The 18,998-nt window shown below is 47.3% G+C and overlaps 1 protein-coding gene across 1 annotated transcript in view; it reads left to right on the forward strand.

Annotated features, from left to right (window-relative positions):
• The window catches only part of lrrc47 (leucine rich repeat containing 47), a 31,924-nt gene continuing 12,926 nt past the window's right edge, over positions 1 to 18,998 (forward strand). Inside the window, exons 1-3 of the mRNA XM_078238626.1 lie at positions 1 to 688; positions 4,460 to 4,918; positions 6,305 to 6,421. Of these exons, the coding sequence (XP_078094752.1) occupies positions 98 to 688; positions 4,460 to 4,918; positions 6,305 to 6,421 (1,167 nt within the window). The 5' untranslated portion in view covers positions 1 to 97. The remainder of the gene's footprint in view (positions 689 to 4,459; positions 4,919 to 6,304; positions 6,422 to 18,998) is intronic.

The following is an 18,998-nucleotide window of genomic DNA, read 5'->3' on the forward strand; positions in this document are numbered from 1 at the left end:
CAGAGGGTTTTCCCGAGTTTCAGGGGGTACCCCGGGCTCTCCCCCCTCCCTCCCTCCCCCGGGGGCGGCTCTCTCTCTCTCTCTCTGTCTCTCCGCGATGGCGGCCGGGGTCGGGGTTGTTCCGGAGCCGCTGGCGGGCCCGCGGTGGCCTGAGGTGCGGCTGGCGGCGGAGGAGCGGCGGCGGGAGCTGGTGCTGCGGGGCCCGGAGCTGGAGGCCCGGGTGCGGGAGGGAGGCCTGGACCCCGCGCTCTGCCGCCTGCCGCTGCTGCAACACCTGGAGCTGGGCGCCGGCCTCAGCCTCCTGCCGCCCGAGCTGTGCGGCCTAGCGCAGCTCCGCAGCCTGGTGCTCCGCCACAACCGCCTGGCCGCCCTGCCCGCCGAGCTGGGCCGCCTGCAGCAGCTCCGCACCCTCGACCTGTCCGGGAACCGCCTGTCCGCCCTGCCGCCCGGCCTCGGCCTCCTGCTCCAGCTCCAGGCCCTCAATGTCAGCGGCAACCTCCTGGAAAGCCTCCCCGCCGCGCTGGGCCGCTGCCTCCGCCTCAGCCAGCTCAATGTGTCCGGCAACCGCCTCCCCGCACTGCCGCCGGAGCTCTTCCAGCCCCAACTCACCCTCCTCACCCTCATCACCGCCTCCAACAACCTCATCAACCTCCTCCCGCCTGCAGTCAGCCAGCTGCCCGCCCTCAGGGTGAGTGAGGGGGGTGATCCTGAGGGGCCCTCAGGGTGAGGGGGGGTCTGAGGGCGAGGGTCAGCCTCCTGAGGAGCTTTCAGGGTGAGGGGCTGAGGGAGGGGGGTGTTGAGGGGCTGAGGGAAGGGGGTGTTGAGGGGCTGAGGGAAGGGGGTGTTGAGGGGCTGAGGGAGGGGGGTGTTGAGGGGCTGAGGGAGGGGGGTGTTGAGGGGCTGAGGGAGGGGGGTGTTGAGGGGCTGAGGGAGGGGGGTGTTGAGGGGCTGAGGGAGGGGGGTGTTGAGGGGCTGAGGGAGGGGGGTGTTGAGGGGCTGAGGGAGGGGGGTGTTGAGGGGCTGAGGGAGGGGGTGTTGAGGGGCTGAGGGAGGGGGGTGTTGAGGGGCTGAGGGAGGGGGGTGTTGGGCTGAGGGAGGGGGTGTTGAGGGGCTGAGGGAGGGGGGTGTTGAGGGGCTGAGGGAGGGGGGTGTTGAGGGGCTGAGGGAGGGGGGTGTTGAGGGGCTGAGGGAGGGGGGTGTTGAGGGGCTGAGGGAGGGGGGTGTTGAGGGGCTGAGGGAGGGGGGTGTTGAGGGGCTGAGGGAGGGGGGTGTTGAGGGGCTGAGGGAGGGGGGTGTTGAGGGGCTGAGGGAGGGGGGTGTTGAGGGGCTGAGGGAGGGGGTGTTGAGGGGCTGAGGGAGGGGGTGTTGAGGGGCTGAGGGAGGGGGTGTTGAGGGGCTGAGGGAGGGGGTGTTGAGGGGCTGAGGGAGGGGGTGTTGAGGGGCTGAGGGTGAGAGAGGGGGTGAGGATCTCTAAGGCGGGGGGGGGCGGAGGTGAGAGGTCTGAAGGGGGGTGAGGGCGAGCCTCCTGAGGTTTCCTCAGGGTGAGGGACTGAGGAGGGGGGGGGGGGGTGTCTGAGGGGGTGAGAGTCCCTGAGGGGGTGAGGGTCAGCCTCCTGAGGGGTGAGGGGAGGCCCTGAGGGGTTCTGAGGTTGAGGGCCAGCCTCCTCCTGAGGGTGAGGGGGATTCTAAGGTCCTAAGGATGAAGGGCAGCACAGTTGGGGTGAGGGACCCTGAGGGGCAGGGTCCTGAGGGTGAGTCTCTAAGGGGTTGAGGGCCTGCCCCCTGAGAGTCCCTCAGGGTGTGGGTGAGGGAGAGTCTGAGGGTCCCTTAGGGTAAGTCTGAGGCCCCTGGGGGTGAGGGTCCTTGCGGGTGCCCAGTGGGTGAGAGTCAGCTCGATATACAGCCTGGCGGGTGAAAATTTAACAGTTCAGAAGAAGGTTGATTAAACTAATAAAAATAAGGGGTCGCACATTGAAGACAGAGTTGAGGAGAGTTTTTCTCTCTGAGTTGAGTCTCTGGAATTCTCTTCCTAAAAGTGGAAGCAGAGTGTTTGGATATTTTAAAGGCTGAGCTCGACACATTCTGGATTAACATGGGTGGGGGGTGAAAGGTTATTGGGGGTCAGCAGGAATGTGGGATCGAGTTTACAATGAAATCAACCATGATCTTATTGAATGGGGTAGCAAGATCGAGGGGCTGAGTGGCCTATCTCTAATCCAAATGTCAGGCCCAATGTACAACCCCTCAGCACCTTTCTATTGTGATGGAGATTTTCATTATAAAGTTTATCCAATATAGTCGGGTAGTCAAAACTGTAGCCAATCCTCTCATTGTGGTCTCACAGTGCTTCATTAGTGTTTAATAACATTCATAAATAATCTTTATATTATTTTGTATATAATTATATACATTGCGGCAGCTAAAATTGTGACCTCATCTCTCAATGTGGCCAAGTGCTTTCTTAGAGTTTAATTGCATTATAGCCTTTATAGAATTTTATGTATATGATAATTACACAATTTTTAAACTTTATATGATATGGTAGCCAAAACTGTGATCGACCCCTTCAATATTCTTTATTCTTTCATGGGATGTGGGCATCACTGACAAGGTGGGCATTTATTCTGAAGAAGAGCCACATTGGACTTGAAACGTTAATTCTGTTTGTCTCTACAGATGCTGCCAGACCTGCTGAGTTTATCCAGCGTTTTCTGTTTTATTCCAGCATTTATTGTCCTTGAGCAGGGTGGCACAATGGTTAACGCTACTGCCTCACAGCGCCAGGGACCCAGGTTCGATTCCCGGCTTGGGTCACTGTCTACGTGGAGTTTGCACGTTCTCCCTGTTGTCTGCGTGGGGTTTCCCCCGGGTGCCCCGGTTTCCTCCCACACTCCAAAGATGTGCAAGTTAGGTGGATTGGCCATACTAAATTGTCCCTTAGTGTCAGGGGACTAGTTAGGGTAAATGCATGAGGTTATGGGGATAGGTGGGATTGTGGTCGGTGTAAACGCGATGGGCCAAATGGCCTCCTTCTGCACTGTAGGATTCTATGATTGTATGATTCTAGGTGCTGGTGAACCACCCTCTTGGTCTCTGAATGTTAGGGTTTAGGGGCAAGTCTCGCTTGCCTATTTCCAAGGGTAGATGGCTGGGAGAATTTTTAATTTGTGGAGCAAAGTAGAACTAGGAGGCAGAGTTTAAAATAAGATGGAGGTGAAGAGAAATTTATTCTCGAGGGCCGTTCGCATTTGGAATTCACTTTCGCAGAGAGCAGTGGGGGCTGGGTCATCGGGTATATTCCAGTGAGTTAGATTTTTGATCGACAGGGAGGGGAGGTGGTGTACAGGCAAGAAATGGGATTATGGTCACAATCCGATCAGCTGTGATCTTACTGAATGGCGGAGTAGGCTTGATGGGCCGAATGGCCTACAATTGCTCTTGTTTTTTATGATCAACCACATTGCCGTGGATCTGGAGTCACATGTTGGCCAGAACACACAAGGATGGCAGATTTCCTTCCCTAAAAGACATTAGTGAATCACAGAATCTTCACAGCACAGAAGGAGGCCATTCAGCCCATCAAGCCTGCACCAGCTCTCTGAAAGAGCGTTCTATCCATTCCCACTCCCTTGCCTTATCCCGTCGCACATTCTTTCATTTCAGATAGCAGTCTGATTCCCCTTTGAATGCCTCGATCGAACCTATCCTCCAGCACTATCTCAGAGTTCATTCCAATTTTGCAACCATTTTTACAATAACCGGTGATAGTTTCATTGTCACCTTTGCTGAGACGAGCTTTCAAGTGCAGATTTATTAATTCATTGAATTTAAATTCTACCAGCTGCTGTGGTGGGATTGTGAAGATTCTAGCCAACTACTAAAGCAAATTACTTAATTCATTAGTTGCTTAATTAAAGCAAATTACTGCAGATGCTGGAACCTGAAACAAACAGAAAATCTCAGCAGGTCTGACAGCGTCTGTGGGAAGACAATAGAGCCAACATTTCAGGTTTCGAATTAAAAGTTCCCATTTTGTCAGTGCCACAGTGGTTATCTCTGCTGCCTCACAGCGCCAGGGACCCAGGTTCGATTCCTGGCTTGGGTCACTGTCTGTGCGGAGTCTGCACATTCTCCCCGTGTCTGCATGGGTTTCCTCCGGGTGCTCCGGTTTCCTCCCACAGTCTGAAAGACGTGCTGGTTAGGGTGCATTGACCCGAACAGGCGCCGGAGTGCGGCGACTACTGGAATTTCACAGTAACTTCATTGCAGTGTTAATGTAAGCAACATTTGTGACTAATAAATAAACTTTTTCTCAATCTATTCAATTCCTTGCAAAGCACTTTCACTTATATTCCCAATGGGGCTGCCACAGAAATGCCCTATTGTGTCGGCCAGATAAAGAGATCTTTTCATTGTGCGAGAATCACCAAGTATTTCTCTCTCTCCCTTTCTGTTCCAGACTCTGGATCTCTCCGACAATAAGCTCTCAGAGATTCCTTGTGAGCTTGCTGACTGTCCCAAGCTGAAAGAAATAAACTTCAAAGGAAATAATTTGAAAGATAAACGACTAGAAAAAATGGTGAATGGCTGCCAGACCAAATCCATCCTGGACTACCTGAAGTCGGGGGGCCGGGGCAAGGGGAAAGGGAAAATGGACAGTGCGGAGAAAGCTGTGAGCAGGGAGAAAGCGAGGAAGAAAAAGAAGGCCCTGAAAAAAGATGATGATGAAGAATCGGACGAGACGGAGGAGCTGAACAAGTTGGTGGTGCGAGTGCTGCACGTTTCTGAAAGTCCTTCCTCCGTGCTCGTGACAGTCACTCCCAATGTCAAGGACGTGAGGCCTTATATCGTGTGTTGCATTGTGGAAGGAATGAACCTGAGACCAGGAAATGCATTGAAACGATTTCTCGTGGCTCAGGTAATTCTTATAAATTCACCTTCTGTCAATTTAATTTCAAAAACAGAGCTCCGTTCCCTTGCACAGGCTGCTTTTTTTATTCATTATGGGACATGGGCATCACTGGCAGGCCAGCATTTATTGCCCATCCCTAGTTGCCCTTGAACTGAGTGGCTTGCTGGGCCAATTCAGATGGCAGTTGAGAGTCAACCACATTGCTGTGGCTCTGGAGTCACATGTAGGCCAGGCCGGGTAAGGGTGGCAGATTTCCTTCCCTAAAGGACATTAGTGACCCAGATGGGTTTTTCCGACAATCGACAATGATTTCATGATCATTAATAAACCCTTAATACCATATTTTTTTTAAAACTCAAATTCAACCATCTGCTGTGGCCAGATTTGAACCTGGGTCAAATTAGCTGAGTTCTGGATTAATAGTCTAGCAATAATGCCACTGGGCCATTGCCTCCTGAGGTTATTGACATTGTCCAGATTTAAATCATCCATATATTTACCTACTTTTGATCTATCACACTTTCACATATGCAAATATCAATCTCTGAACAGCAAATTATAACTGAACAATTTACTTTAAAAAAAAGAAAACCACTTCCGTCCTTTGTTGTACAGCGTGTAGTCTTAACACGCTAAAAAATCCCTTCTGCCTGTGCCAATGTAACCTGTGAAGCACATGGTACTATATTATACTCCTATTGTTATCGTGTCAATTCCCGAATTATGATTTGAGTTAATTCATCAAAACACTTGTTGTGTCACAGCAACAGGAAGCGTTGGTGTTCTTGCTGTGACCTACCACAGGTGAGAAAAATAATCCACGGATGCAGTTTCCTCAAGCGCTATCTTATGTATCTAGAGAAGAAATTACTCCTGAATGATTAAGACAATTCCTTAGGAGTTGATGTCTTTTAATCTCTGATTTTCTTTTCAATAATTTCAGGCTTTTTGGGAAATTGTTTGCCTGCTCATCTCTCTTCCCTTCCATCCTCCGCAGTGGCACAGTGGTTACCACTGCTGCCTCATAGAGTCAGGGATCCAGGTTCAATTCCAGCCTTGGGTGTCTGTCTGTGTGGAGTTTGTACATTCACCTCGTGTGTGGGTTTCTTCCGGGTGCTCCGGTTTCCCTTCTCAGTCCAACGATGTGTGGATTAAGGTGGATTGGCCATGGTAAATTGCCCCTTAGTATCCCAAGATGTGTAGGTTAGATGGATTAGCCGTGGTAAATGTGTGGGGGGGAAAGGGCAGGGGAGAGGGCCTGGATAAGGTACTCTGTCAGAGAGTTGGTGCAAACTCGATGGGCCAAATGGCCTCCTGCACTGTAGGGATTCTATGACTGCATCTGCTCTATTGCTTGTTTAGCAGAGGCTGTAACTTATTCTCTTTCCCCAGACCAAGTTACACGATGATGACTGCCAGAAGAGAACATTAGCAACTATTGCAACACATGATTCACATTTGGTGAAGGGACCTTTAGTGTATGATGCCAGACCCTCCCAGACCTTGAAGGTAAATGTGCAGACACGTACACATTGCAGCAGTAAGTTTGTATTCACTCGAAGAAATAATGAAATGATCGGTTCTGTCTATAAAATATGCTAATATGCCATAAAACAAACTTGTAAAGTGTCAATTTAAAATGATGTTCCACCTGGTTTTATAAAGGAAATGAGACAAAAAACAACAAAGAACAAAGAACAATACAGCACAGGAACAGGCCCTTCGGCCCTCCAAGCCCGCGCCGCTCCCTGGTCCATTGTATCCCTCCATTCCCACTCCGTTTATGTGGCTATCTAGATAAGTCTTAAACGTTCCCAGTGTGTCCACCTCCACCACCTTGCCCGGCAGCGCATTCCAGGCCCCCACCACCCTCTGTGTAAAATACGTCCTTCTGATATCCGTGTTAAACCTCCCCCTCCTCACCTTGAACCTATGACCCCTCGTGAACGTCACCACCGACCTGGGAAAAAGCTTCCCACCGTTCACCCTATCTATGCCTTTCATAATTTTATACACCTCTATTAGGTCACCCCTCATCCTCCGTCTTTCCAGTGAGCACAACCCCAGTTTACCCAATCTCTCCTCATAACTAAGCCCTTCCATACCAGTATTACAGACATGGTATGACAGTGGGAACACATGTAATATTTGGATATGATTGAGGTAACCCAGTCTAGCTCTATGTGGAGATGAAGCTGTGACTTTGGTCCAGTTTAGTGAATCAGCTGTAGCCATTCCAATTGTATGCAGCTTCCAACCCTATCTTCCCAGATCAGGAATCTTCTTTTGTAGTTCAGAGAATGTGGGTGTCGCTGGCAAGGCCAGCATTTATTGCCCATCCCTAATTGCCCTTGAACTGACTGCCAGGCCATTTAGGTGGGAAGTGAAGAGTCAACTACGTTGCTCTGGCTCTGGAGTCCTTCTCTAAAGGACATTAGTGAACCAGATGGGTGTTTACAGCGATCAACAATCATTTCATGGTCATCATTAGACTTTTAATTCCAGATTTATTTATTTTTATTGAATTCAAATTTTACTATCTGCCGTGGTGGGATTTGAACCCAGGTCCCCAGAGCATTACCCTGGGTCTCTGGATTCCCAGTTCAGGACAACATTTCATCCAATGGTTCACAATCTAGTCCTGCTTATGTTCCTGTAATTTTTAAATATATAATTTAATATTTAAAAAAAACTCTTGGACTTAAACCAACACAGTTGAAGTAGGTGGACTATATTTGTAAATTATAACATGGGTAAAGCAGCTGAAACGTGCCAAACTGGAACAGGGGTAGAGTCACAGGAGAACCTCAACACAATGTCTTTTAGTTGAGGGAATTAAGAATGCAGTTATCCTGGTGACTCTCACTTTTCCACTGGGACTTGTGTGATATTCCAGTGACTGTGTCCAATTCAAATACACAACAGTGCAAACTAAAAGAGAGGTAACTGAGTAGAGATGATGATGAGTGAGTATCCATACATTTCTATCATGAGGTTTATTTTCTTTTACGAAACAGGGTTTAGAGAAATGTTTGGTTTAATATCTCCATCCCAAATACATCCGCTTTATAATAGTCACATCAATCTATCAATCTCCTTTGCCAGGCTCCCACAGATTTCCCATTTCCTCCCCCACCCCCCCCATTCAGTTCTACCATACACTCTGCTCCCATTGATAATACTTTATCATAGAGCAAATCCAACCAACTAGTGAATAAGCCAACATTTCCACTGAGGGGAACCTTACCGAGGTGGGTGTGTGATTGATATGCATTTATCTGTTTATAATGTACGCTGAGTGATGCAGCTCAGGAAGATCCCAAAGTGGTTCCTGATACCAGTCAAATGCTGAAATTGCAGATTTTACGAATTAAAACATTAAGTTTTGCTCTCATTCTCGCTACTATCATCTATAAGGTTTAAAACCTGAACTTGAAGCACGGAATCATTTTTAAAATTAATATTTGGGACATGGCCATCGCTGACAGGCCAGCATTTATTACCATAAGACATAGGAGCAGAATTAGGCCACTCGGCCCATCGAGTCTGCTCCGCCATTCAATCATGGCTGATATTTTTCTCATCCCCATTCTCCTGCCTTTCCCCCATAGCCCCTGATCCCCTTATTAATCAAGAACCTATCTATCTCTGTCTTAAAGACACTCAATGACCTGGCCTCCACAGCCTTCTGCGGCAAAGAGTTCCACAGATTCACCACTCTCTGGCTGAAGAAATTCCGCCTCATCTCTGTTTTAAAGAATCATCCCTTTAGTCTGAGGTTGTGCCCTCGATTCTAGTTTTTCCTACTATTGGAAACATTCTCTCTATGTCCATTCTATCCAGACCTCGCAGTATCCTGTAAGTTATAAAATAGGGAAAGCAGCTGAAACATGCCAAACTGGAACGGGGTAGAGTCACAGGAGAACCTCAACAGAATGTCTTTTAGTTGAGGGAGTTAAGAATATAATTATCCTGGTGACTCTCACTTTTCCACTGGGACTTGTGTGATATTCCAGTGATTGCGTCCAATTCAAATACACAACAGTGCTAAAAGAGAGGTAACTGAGTAGAGATGTAAGATCCCCCCTCACCCTTCTAAACTCAACGAGTACAGACCCAGAGTCCTCAACCGTTCCTCATACGACAAGCTCTTCATTCCAGGAATCATTCTTGTAACCTCCTCTGGATCCTTTCCAAGGCCAACACATCCTTCCTTAGATATGGGGCCCAAAACTGCTCACAATACTCTAAATGGAGTCTGACCAGAGCCTTATACAGCCTCAGACGTACGTCCCTGCTCTTGTATTCTAGCCCTCTCGACATGAATGCAAACATTGCATTTGCCTTCCTAACTGCCGACTGAACCTGCACATTAACCTTAAGAGAATCTTGAACAAGGACTCCCAAGTCCCTTTGTGCTTCTGATTTCCTAAGCATTTCCCCATTTAGAAAATAGTCTATGCTTCCATTCCTGCTTCCGAAGTGCATAACCTCACACTTTTCCACATTGTATTCCACCTGCCACTTCTTTGCCCACTCTCCTAACCTGCCCAAGTCCTTCTGTAGCCCTCCTGCTTCCTCAATACTACCTGTCCCTCTACATATCTTTGTATCATCTGCAAACTTAGCAACACTGCCTTCAGTGCCTTCTTCCAAATTGTTAATGTATATTGTGAAAAGCTGTGGTTTTAGCACCGACCCCTGAGGCAGACCACTAGTCACCAGCTGCCATCCTGAAAAAGACCCCTTTATCCCCACTCTCTGCTTTCTGCCAGTCAGCCAATCCTCTATCCATGCCAGGATCTTACCCTTAACACCATGGCCTCTTAACTTATTTAACAGTCTCCTTTGCGGCACCTTGTCAAAGGCCTTCTGGAAATCTAAATAAATCACGTCCACTGGTTCTCCTTTATCTACCTACCTTGTGACCTCCTCAAAGAACTCTAACAGATTTGTCAGACATGACCTCCTCTTGATGAAGCTGTGCTGACTCAGTCCTATTTTGTTATGTACTCCGTGTTCTCATCTTTAATAATGGACTCTAAAATCTTGCCAATGACCGTCAGGCTAACCGGCCTATAATTTCCCGTCTGCTGCCTCCCTCCCTTCTTAAACAGCGGTGTTAATTAGCTACTTTCCAGTCCTTTGGGACCCTCCCTGCCTCCAGTGATTGCTGAAAGATCACCACCAATGCCTCTACAATTTCCTCAGCTATCTCTTTTAGAATCCTGGGGTGTAGTCCATCCGGTCCAGGTGATTAATCCACCTTCAGATCTTTCAGTTTCCCCAGAACCTTCTCCTTAGTGATGGCCACTACACTCACCTGTGCCCCCTGATTCTCCTGGAGCTCTGGCATCCCACTGGTGTCTTCCACTGTGAAGACTGATGCAAAGTAACTATGCAGTTCCTCTGCCATTTCTCTGTTTCCTATTATTACTTCTCCAGCCTCATTTTCCAGTGATCCAATGGCTATTTTTGCCTCTCTCTTAGCTTTTATATCTTGAAAAAAACTCTTCCCATCTTCTTTTATATTACTAGCTGGCTTACACTCATATTTCATCTTCTCCCCACTTATTGCTTTTTTAGTTGTCCTCTGCTCACTTTTAAAGGTTTCCCAATCCTCTGGCTTCCCACTAATCCTCGCCACTTTGAATGCTTTTTCTTTTGCTTTTATGCTGTCCTTGACATCCCCCGTCAGCCATGGATGCCTCATCCTCCCCTTAGCATGTTCCCTCCTCCTTGGGATGAATTTCTGTTGTGCCTCCCGAATAATTGCCAAGAACTCCTGCCATTGCTGTTCCACTGTCTTCCCTGCTCGGCTTCCTTTCCAATCAACTCTGGCCAGCTCCTCCCTCATGTCTTTGTAGTTACCTTTATTTAATTGTAATACCGTTACATCTGATTCCAGATGCCCATTCCTACTTGCCTTTGAGATGGTGGTGGTGAGCTGCCTTCTTGAATCGCTGCAGTCCACGTGCTGTGGGTTGATCCACAATGCTGTTAGGGAAGGAATTCCAGGATTTTGACCCTGCCACTGCAAAGGAATGGCGATAGACTGGGGCTATACTCATTGGAATTCAGAAGAATGAGGGGAGATCTTATAGAAACATATAAGATTATGAAGGGAATAGATGAGATCGAAGCAGGGAAGTTGTTTCCACTGGCAGGTGAAAATAGAACCTGGGGGCATGGCCTCTAAATAAGGGGAAGCAGATTTAGGACTGAGTTGAGGAGGAACTTCTTCACACAAAGGTTGTGAATCTGTGGAATTCCCTGCCCAGTGAAGCAGTTGAGGCTACCTCATTGAATGTTTTTAAGGCAAGGATAGATAAATTTTTGAATAGTAAAGGAATTAAGGGTTATGGTGAGCGGGCGGGTGAGTGGAGCTGAGTCCACAAAAAGATCAGCCATGATCTTATTGAATGGCAGAGCAGGCTCGAGGGGCCAGATGGCCTATTCCTGCTCCTAGTTCTTATGTTCTTATATATTTCCAAGTCAGTGGCTTGGAGGGGAACTTGCCGTTCCCATGTATCTGCTGCCCTTGTCCTTCTAGATGGAATTGGTCATGGGTTTGGAAGGTGCTGTCCACGAATCTTTGGTGAATTGCTGTAGTGCATCTTGTAGATAGTAGACACTGCTGCTACTGAGCGCCAGTGGTGGAGGGATTGAATATTTGTAGAGGTGGTGTCAATCAAGAGGGCTGCTTTGTCCTGGATGGTGTTGATCTTCTTGAGTGTTGTTGGAGCTGCACCCATCCAGGCAAGTGGAGAGTATTCCATCACTCTCCTACTTGTGCCTTTTAGATGGTGGACAGGCTTTGGGGAGTCGGGAACTGAGTTACGTGCCACAGTATTCCGAGCCTCTGACCTGTTCTTGTAGCCACTGTGTTTACATGGCGAGTCCAGTTGTGTTTCTGGTCAATGGTAACCCCAAAGATGTTGACAGTGGGGGATTCAGTGATGGTAACATCATTGATTGGCAAGGGGTGGTGGTTAGAGTGTCTCTTATTGGAGACGATCATTGCCTGGTATTTGTGTGGCGCGAATGTTATTTGCCACTTATCAGCCCAAGCCTGGATATTGTCCAGATCTTGTTGCATTTGAACATGGACTGCTTCAGTATCTGAGGAGTCGCGAATGGTCCTGATCTTTGTGGAATTATCAGCCAACATCCCCACTTCTAACCTTATGATGAAGGGAAGGTCATTGATGAAGCAGCTGAAGATGGTTGGGCCTGGGACACTGACCTGAGGGACTCCTGCAGAGATGTCCTGGAGCTGAGATGACTGACCTTCCAAAACCACAACCATCTTCCTATGTACCAGGTTTGACTCCAAACAGCGGAGACTTTTCCCCCGATACCCATTGAGTCCAGTTTCGCTCGGGCTCCTTGATGCCACACTCGGTCAAATGCGGCTTTGATGTCAAGGGCTGTCACTCTCCCCTCACCTCCTTAGCAATTAGGAACCTATCTATCTCTGTCTTAAAGACACTCAGTGACCTGGCCTCCACAGCCTTCTGCAGCAAGGAGTTCCACAGATTCACCACTCTCTAGCTGAAGAAATACCTCCTCATCTCTGTTTTAAAGGATCGTCCCTTAAGCCTGAGGTTGTACCCTCTGGTTCTAGTTTTTCCTACTAGTGGAAACATCCTCTCCACGTTCACTTTATCCAGGCCTCACAGTAAGTTTAACCTTTCTTTGCCTGTTGTTCTAGTGAGTGAGTAAGCAAAGTAAACCAATGCAGCGTGCGATTATTAATCACTTTCAGCTTTTTGTAGAGAGCTCCATTACTGTCAGGGATAATGAAGAGTTCGAGAAGTTAAGTAATTAGCGGGAAATTGACTTTTGGATATCAAGTAATTACTTTAATTTGTGAAGGTTGTTGCTGAGATACATGTCACAAAACACACGTTGTAAATTATAAATGAGTTGACTTCCTGTACTTTATTTCTGTCCACATGGAAAGTTTAAGGATAAGATGATACAGCAGCAACTGGAGATTGCCAGATTAAGTGTTCAAAACTTCAGTTAATTTGCAACTGGTGTGTTCCCTCAGTATTTAACCACATTCATTGCAATTACTTATCCCAGCAATAATATCATTGTTGTAAGTGTGGAAATCAGAAGTTTTTGCTTTAATCTTTTAAGTTTCATTTGTGATTCACTTTTTCTTCCCTTTTAAAGGGGTGCCACTTTAATTTGCCCCTCAGTTTATTTGATTTAGTTTAATTGGTTATTTGATTTCTTCAAAAGTACAAAAAAAAGCAGATGTCATTAAGTAATGCTGAGAGAATTGAACCCCCTCTGATATCTCATTGTGTAAATACACTCTGGCATTGATGGGGGAACGAGGAAATAGAAATAGGGCGGGACTTTACGGCCTCGCTCCAAAACTGTAAAATCACCCGAGGTCAACGGACCTTCCCATGTTCTGCCCCTCGCCCACTCCGATTCCCGTGGCGGGCAGGCCGGTAAAATTCTGGCCATGGCCTTGTTATTAATGAGCAATATCTAACAGACAATGAGGGCTTTTGGTAATGATGAGGGGTATGTAGTGCAGCATGAGGTTCGGTAAGGACACAAACCAGAGGAAATACGGGTTTATTTATTGCCAACGAGCAGGTTACTCGTTGTAAAAGTTAAGCGAGGAGATTTTGATGAGGCCGTTTCTGTAGAGTTTAGAGGGCAGTAAACAATGAGCCTGAGAGACTATCACAGTCTCACTGCTGTGCGGACTGAGGTCAGTTAACTTATCAAAACAACAATAATCAAACTTAAAATTTTGGAGGAGATGGTGGTGTATTTATATATGAATATATATATATATATGTGTGTTTGTGTATATATGTATTATAATATTCGTCCTTGAATATTGAAGAAGACCATCTTCATTTGTCATCCAGATGTTGGGTGCGAAGGTGGCTGATGAGTCCTACTTCGCATGGAAAGTTCCAGTGCAGTGAGGACAGGAACATGAGGCTGGCGGGTAGTTGGGGACATTGTTCTCATGGTTATTACGTGCCTTGCCCTTATTTTGGGTTGACACTATCCATCGCTCCTTGCTTGCTGATGTGCCTCCAGGCTGGGTGATCCTGGACACGGGCCTCCCACGATGCAGTGTCAATTTCAAAACCCTTGAGGGGGATTTTCAGGGTCTCCACGAAGCTTCTGGCTGCCATGGGAAAGTGCTCCATTCTGCAGTTCACTGAGGAAGATTCGCTTGTGGGTTGTCAGACATTCTGGTGACATATCCAGCCCACTGGAGCAGTTGTTGTTGTAACATTGTGAAGATGCTGATCGTGCTCAGGCTATAGGGTGGTCTCTCATTCCACAAAAGCAGTGGTGAAACCCGGCAGCCGCCTGAGTGACTGAGCAGCCATTTTCAGGGCCACACTGCTCACCTCCTTAGACTGAGGAAGGGGCTAGAAAAGGTGCCCCAAACATTGCCAGCTTCACCAAACCTGGCCAGCTTTACCAAAACCTTCACCAAAATCTGGCCAGTTTACCGCGGCTGGTGGGCATCACTTCAGCCGTAGCAATATCAAAAAGAGAAAGAAAGCAAATGTGACACATCTCACTTCTGGCGCGTGGAATGTGCGCCCTCTCATGAACAAGACCCACGCTGACGGACCAGAACAGAGAACTGCCCTAGTGGACGGACAGCTAGCCCGATATAAAGTCCACATTACCGCATTCAGAGAAACTCGCCTGACACAGGAAAATCAACTCGGGGAAATAGGGCAGGTTACACATTCTTCTGGAGTGTTGAGCCAAAGAGGATTGGCACGAGGCTGGTGTGGGCTTCACAGTCAACGGTGAACTGGTGAACAAGCTGACCAGCCTTCCTAAGGGTTTAACTGACCGCCTCATGTCACTCAAGATCCCACTGGCAGGCAAGAAGCAAGCTGCCATCATCACGCATTTGCCCCCACAGTGTCCAATTGTGAAGTTATCAAGGAGAAATTTGATGAAGATCTCCAGTCCCTGACTACAAGCTGGCCATACTTAGACCATAAGACATAGGAGCAGAATTAGGCCACTCGGCCCATCGAGTCTGCTCCGCCATTCAATCATGGCTGATATTTTTCTCATCCCCATTCTCCTGCCTTTTCCCCATAACCCTGATCCCCTTATTAATCAAGAACCCATCTATCTCCGTCTTACAGACACTCAATGACCTGGCCTCCACAGCCTTCTGCGGCAAAGAGTTCCACAGATTCACCACTCTCTGGCTGAAGAAATTCCTCTTCATCTCTGTTTTAAAGGATCATCCCTTTAGCCTGAGGGTGTGCCCTCTGGTCCTAGTTCTTCCAACTAGGGGAAACACCATCTCCACGTCCACTCTATCCAGGCCTCGCAATATCCCGTAAGTTTCAATAAAATCCCCCCTCATCCTTCTATGATTCTAAATGGTAACAATGACTTGGTGACTTTAACGCCAGAATCGGCACAGATCACCAAACCTGGGGAGGTGTTATTGGCAAAAATGGAGTTGGAAAAGGCAGCAGCAATGGTCTTCATCTGCAATTCTACACTGAGTATGGGCTTCTTCTCCCCAACACAGTCTTCCAGCTCCCAAACCGAAATCAGACATCCTGGAAGGACCCTTCCTCTGGGCACTGGCATCTCATCAAATACGTCAGGAAGATTGACAGACAGGATGTAAAGGTGACTAAAGACCATGTGTGGCACTGACTGCTGGACTGACCATGGACTAGTCATCTCCAAAAGGTGTCTGAACATTCAGCTAAAGCAATGCCTTCCAGGGAAGACGATTCTCAAGTGCCTGAAGATTGACTACTCCAATAGCAGCTCACTGATAATTTGGAGAAGAGGCTAAGTGACCTTCAGACAGCATCGAGGAAATCTGGGCTACGCTACGGGATACTGTGTACACCACAGCTCAGAGATACTCAGTCCCATCAAGTGCAAGCACCAGGACTGGTTTGATGAACGTGACACTGAGATCTTTTTGAGCCGTGTCTATTTCCGGAGATCCAGTGTGGTTTCAGAAAGAGCAGCGGAACAATTGACTTGGTGTTTGCTGCTCGCCAACTGCAGGAGAAGTGCCAAGAATAAAATGCTGACCGGTACACCAACTTTGACCTGAACAAAACCGTTGGCATTTGGCCGTGACAGGTTCAGGAAGATGATGAGCAAGTTTGGGCGCCCAGCCAAATTCATTCAGATGGTTTGATAGTTCCAGGATGGCATGCAGGCCTGTGTCCTTGATAACAATGAGACTTCGGCCCCCATCCCTGTCACCAGATGGTGACATGGTGGTATTGTCACTGGGCTAGTAATCCACAGGCCCAGGCTAATGCTCTGGGAACAGGCAACAAACACTGGTCTTGCCAGCGATGCCCACACGCTATATAGGAATAATAAAAAGACAAATAAACTTTGCTGAATCGTATGGCTCAGTTCCACAAAGGGTTTTATTTACTGAGTCTAATGACTATGTAATCTTACTAAGTTGAGATTTGTTTGTTTGAATGTTTGCTGAAATTTGCCTTTCCAACACAAATGGAGTTCAGCTATTGGGGCGGCACGGGCTGTCATAATGCAGAATGAGTTTTGTTTGCGTCCTTACTGACATCACTGAGCTTTATGGAGCTGCTGCCAGGTAACTTTGGTTGTTCATTAGTCATGATGATGGCCCTGTCACTGATTCTGGGTATGTTTTAATTGTCTAAAGTGCCTAATCTCAGGGAGGATTAGTGCAACAATCAATATTGTCTGGGCAGCAGCACGGTGGCACAGTGGTTAGCACTGCTGCCTCACAGCGCCAGGGACCCGGGTTCGATTCTAGGCATGGGTGACTGTGCGGAGATTGCACGTTCTCCCCGTGTCTGTGTGGGTTTCCTCCGGGTGCTCTGGTTTCCTCCCGCAGTCTGAAAGACGTGCTGGTTAGATGCATTGGCCGTGCTAAATTCTCCCTCAGTGTTACCCAAACAGGCGCCGGCGTGTGGCGACTGGGGGATTTTCACAGTAACTTCATTGCAGTGTTAATGTAAGCCTACTTGGGTGACTAATAAATAAACTTTAACTTTAGCTGTCTCTTGCGTTCCAATGTAAGGGGAATTTTGGCACCGTTTGACATCTACTGTTTGTGCTCTTGTACTTGAGGTAAAAACGCAAATGAGATTTAAGACAAGAGATTGGGAAGGATACAAGAGAAAGATTGAAGTAATTTTGGGTGGCATGGTGGCACAGTAACTCTGTTGCAGTGTTAATGTAAGCCTACTTGTGACACTAATAAATAAACTTTAAAACAGTGGTTAGCGCTGCTGCCTCACAGCGTCAGGAACCCGCATTCACTTCCAGTCTCGGGTGACTGTGTGGAGTTTGCACATTCTCCCCATGTCTGCGTGGGTTTCCTCCGGGTGCCTCCCACACTCCAAAGATGTGTGAGTTAGGTTGATTGGCCATGCTAAATTGCCCCTAAGTGTCAGGGGGATTAGCAGGGTAAATACAGGGGTTGAGGGGATGGGCCTGGGTGGGATTGTTGTCGGTGCAGGCTCGATGGGCCGAATAGCCGCCTTCTGCACTGTAGGGATTCTATAATCCTGTGAACATATTGGAAGGAAGTTATTTTCAAGGCCTGAGAATGGAATTGGGGAAATCATTTAAAAGGTCGACAGGAGATGGCAGAGGCACGATTACTTTCCAAAAAATTAATTAGAGAAAGGTACAGTGCAAAAGGACGAAGGCACAACTGATTTGGGAGCTGGAGTGGATGTGTTTAGTGTCCCTGCCTCTGAGTCAGGAGGCCCCACATTCACGTCCCACTCCCAAGACTTGTTGACCATGGAAGGAGCAGAAACCTTCCATCACCACTCCATTGTCTACAGAAGAAAAACATGTGAAAGCACCCAAAACAACCAAACAAGCAGTCGATTTGATTCCTGTTTTTAAAATTGGAAAGGGAGCGCTGTCCAGTTAGCCTCACAGTGGGAGGAAAGATAATGGATTTTGTGAAAACGTAATAAAAACGCATCTAGAAACCAAAATATAACAGTCAGCATGGATTTCAAAAGGGAAGGTCACGCTTGACTGATCTTCTTGAATTCTCTGAAAGAGGAGAGATAAATCGACAGAGAGATTTAAGAGGGAAATTCCAGAGCCCAGGGCCTTGGCAACTAAAGGCACAGCACCCAACACAGAACAATGGAAATTGAAAAAAATCTATCATTTCCTCGTGGAGAGTGCCCTGTCTCTGATTTAGAGGAATGTATTTTTTTTAGGGCAGTGTGTTTTGCAGGGTTGATCATTAATGCTGCGATTACTTGTTTTGTGCAACAGGTTTGTGAACTGAATCTTGAGGGTGGCCTTGTCCTCCTTTCAAACTGAACACCCTTCACTTCATTTATTATTTACAAATCTGATTCTTTTCAAAAAAATCAAGTTATTGAAAGTAAATTGTAAACATGTATTTCGTAACCCATTGTACCCTTGGAATGGAATGTGTGCACTTCAGTGACCGAAGATTCCATTTAAAAAGCCATCGTGTCCCTATTAAAGGCTGCTTGGTATTTTCATAAATACGTCTTTTTCTGTAAAGTACAAACAAACCAATCATCAGAAAGTTAAAGTAGATGAAAAAATCAGCAGTAATGTATTGTATTTGGAAACTATGGATACAACCAATGAATAGAAGCAGGGAGATTGTTTCCACTGACGAGTGAAACTAGAACTAGGGGGGGGCATGACCTCAAAATAAGGGGGAGCAGATTTAGGACTGAGTTGAGGACGAACTTCTTCACCTAAAGGGTTGTGAATCTGGAATTCCCTGCCCAGTGAAGCAGTTGAGGCTACCTCATTGAATGTTTTTAAGGCAAGGACAGATCAGTTTTTGAACAGTAAAGGAATTAAGGGTTATGGTGAGCGGGCGGGTAAGTGGAGCTGAGTCCACGAAAAGATCAGCCATGATCTTATTGAATGGCGGAGCAGGCTCGAGGGGCCAGATGGCCTACTCCTGCTCCCAGTTCTTATGTTCTTAACCATGAACTGTGTTTTGAGTTGAGTTCAGTTATTGTGGCTGACGATGGAGTGAAATATTTTGTTGGTCCCTGTGATGTGAATT

This window comes from Mustelus asterias, chromosome 22, assembly GCF_964213995.1.
Source record: "Mustelus asterias chromosome 22, sMusAst1.hap1.1, whole genome shotgun sequence".
NCBI classification, from domain to species: domain Eukaryota; kingdom Metazoa; phylum Chordata; class Chondrichthyes; order Carcharhiniformes; family Triakidae; genus Mustelus; species Mustelus asterias.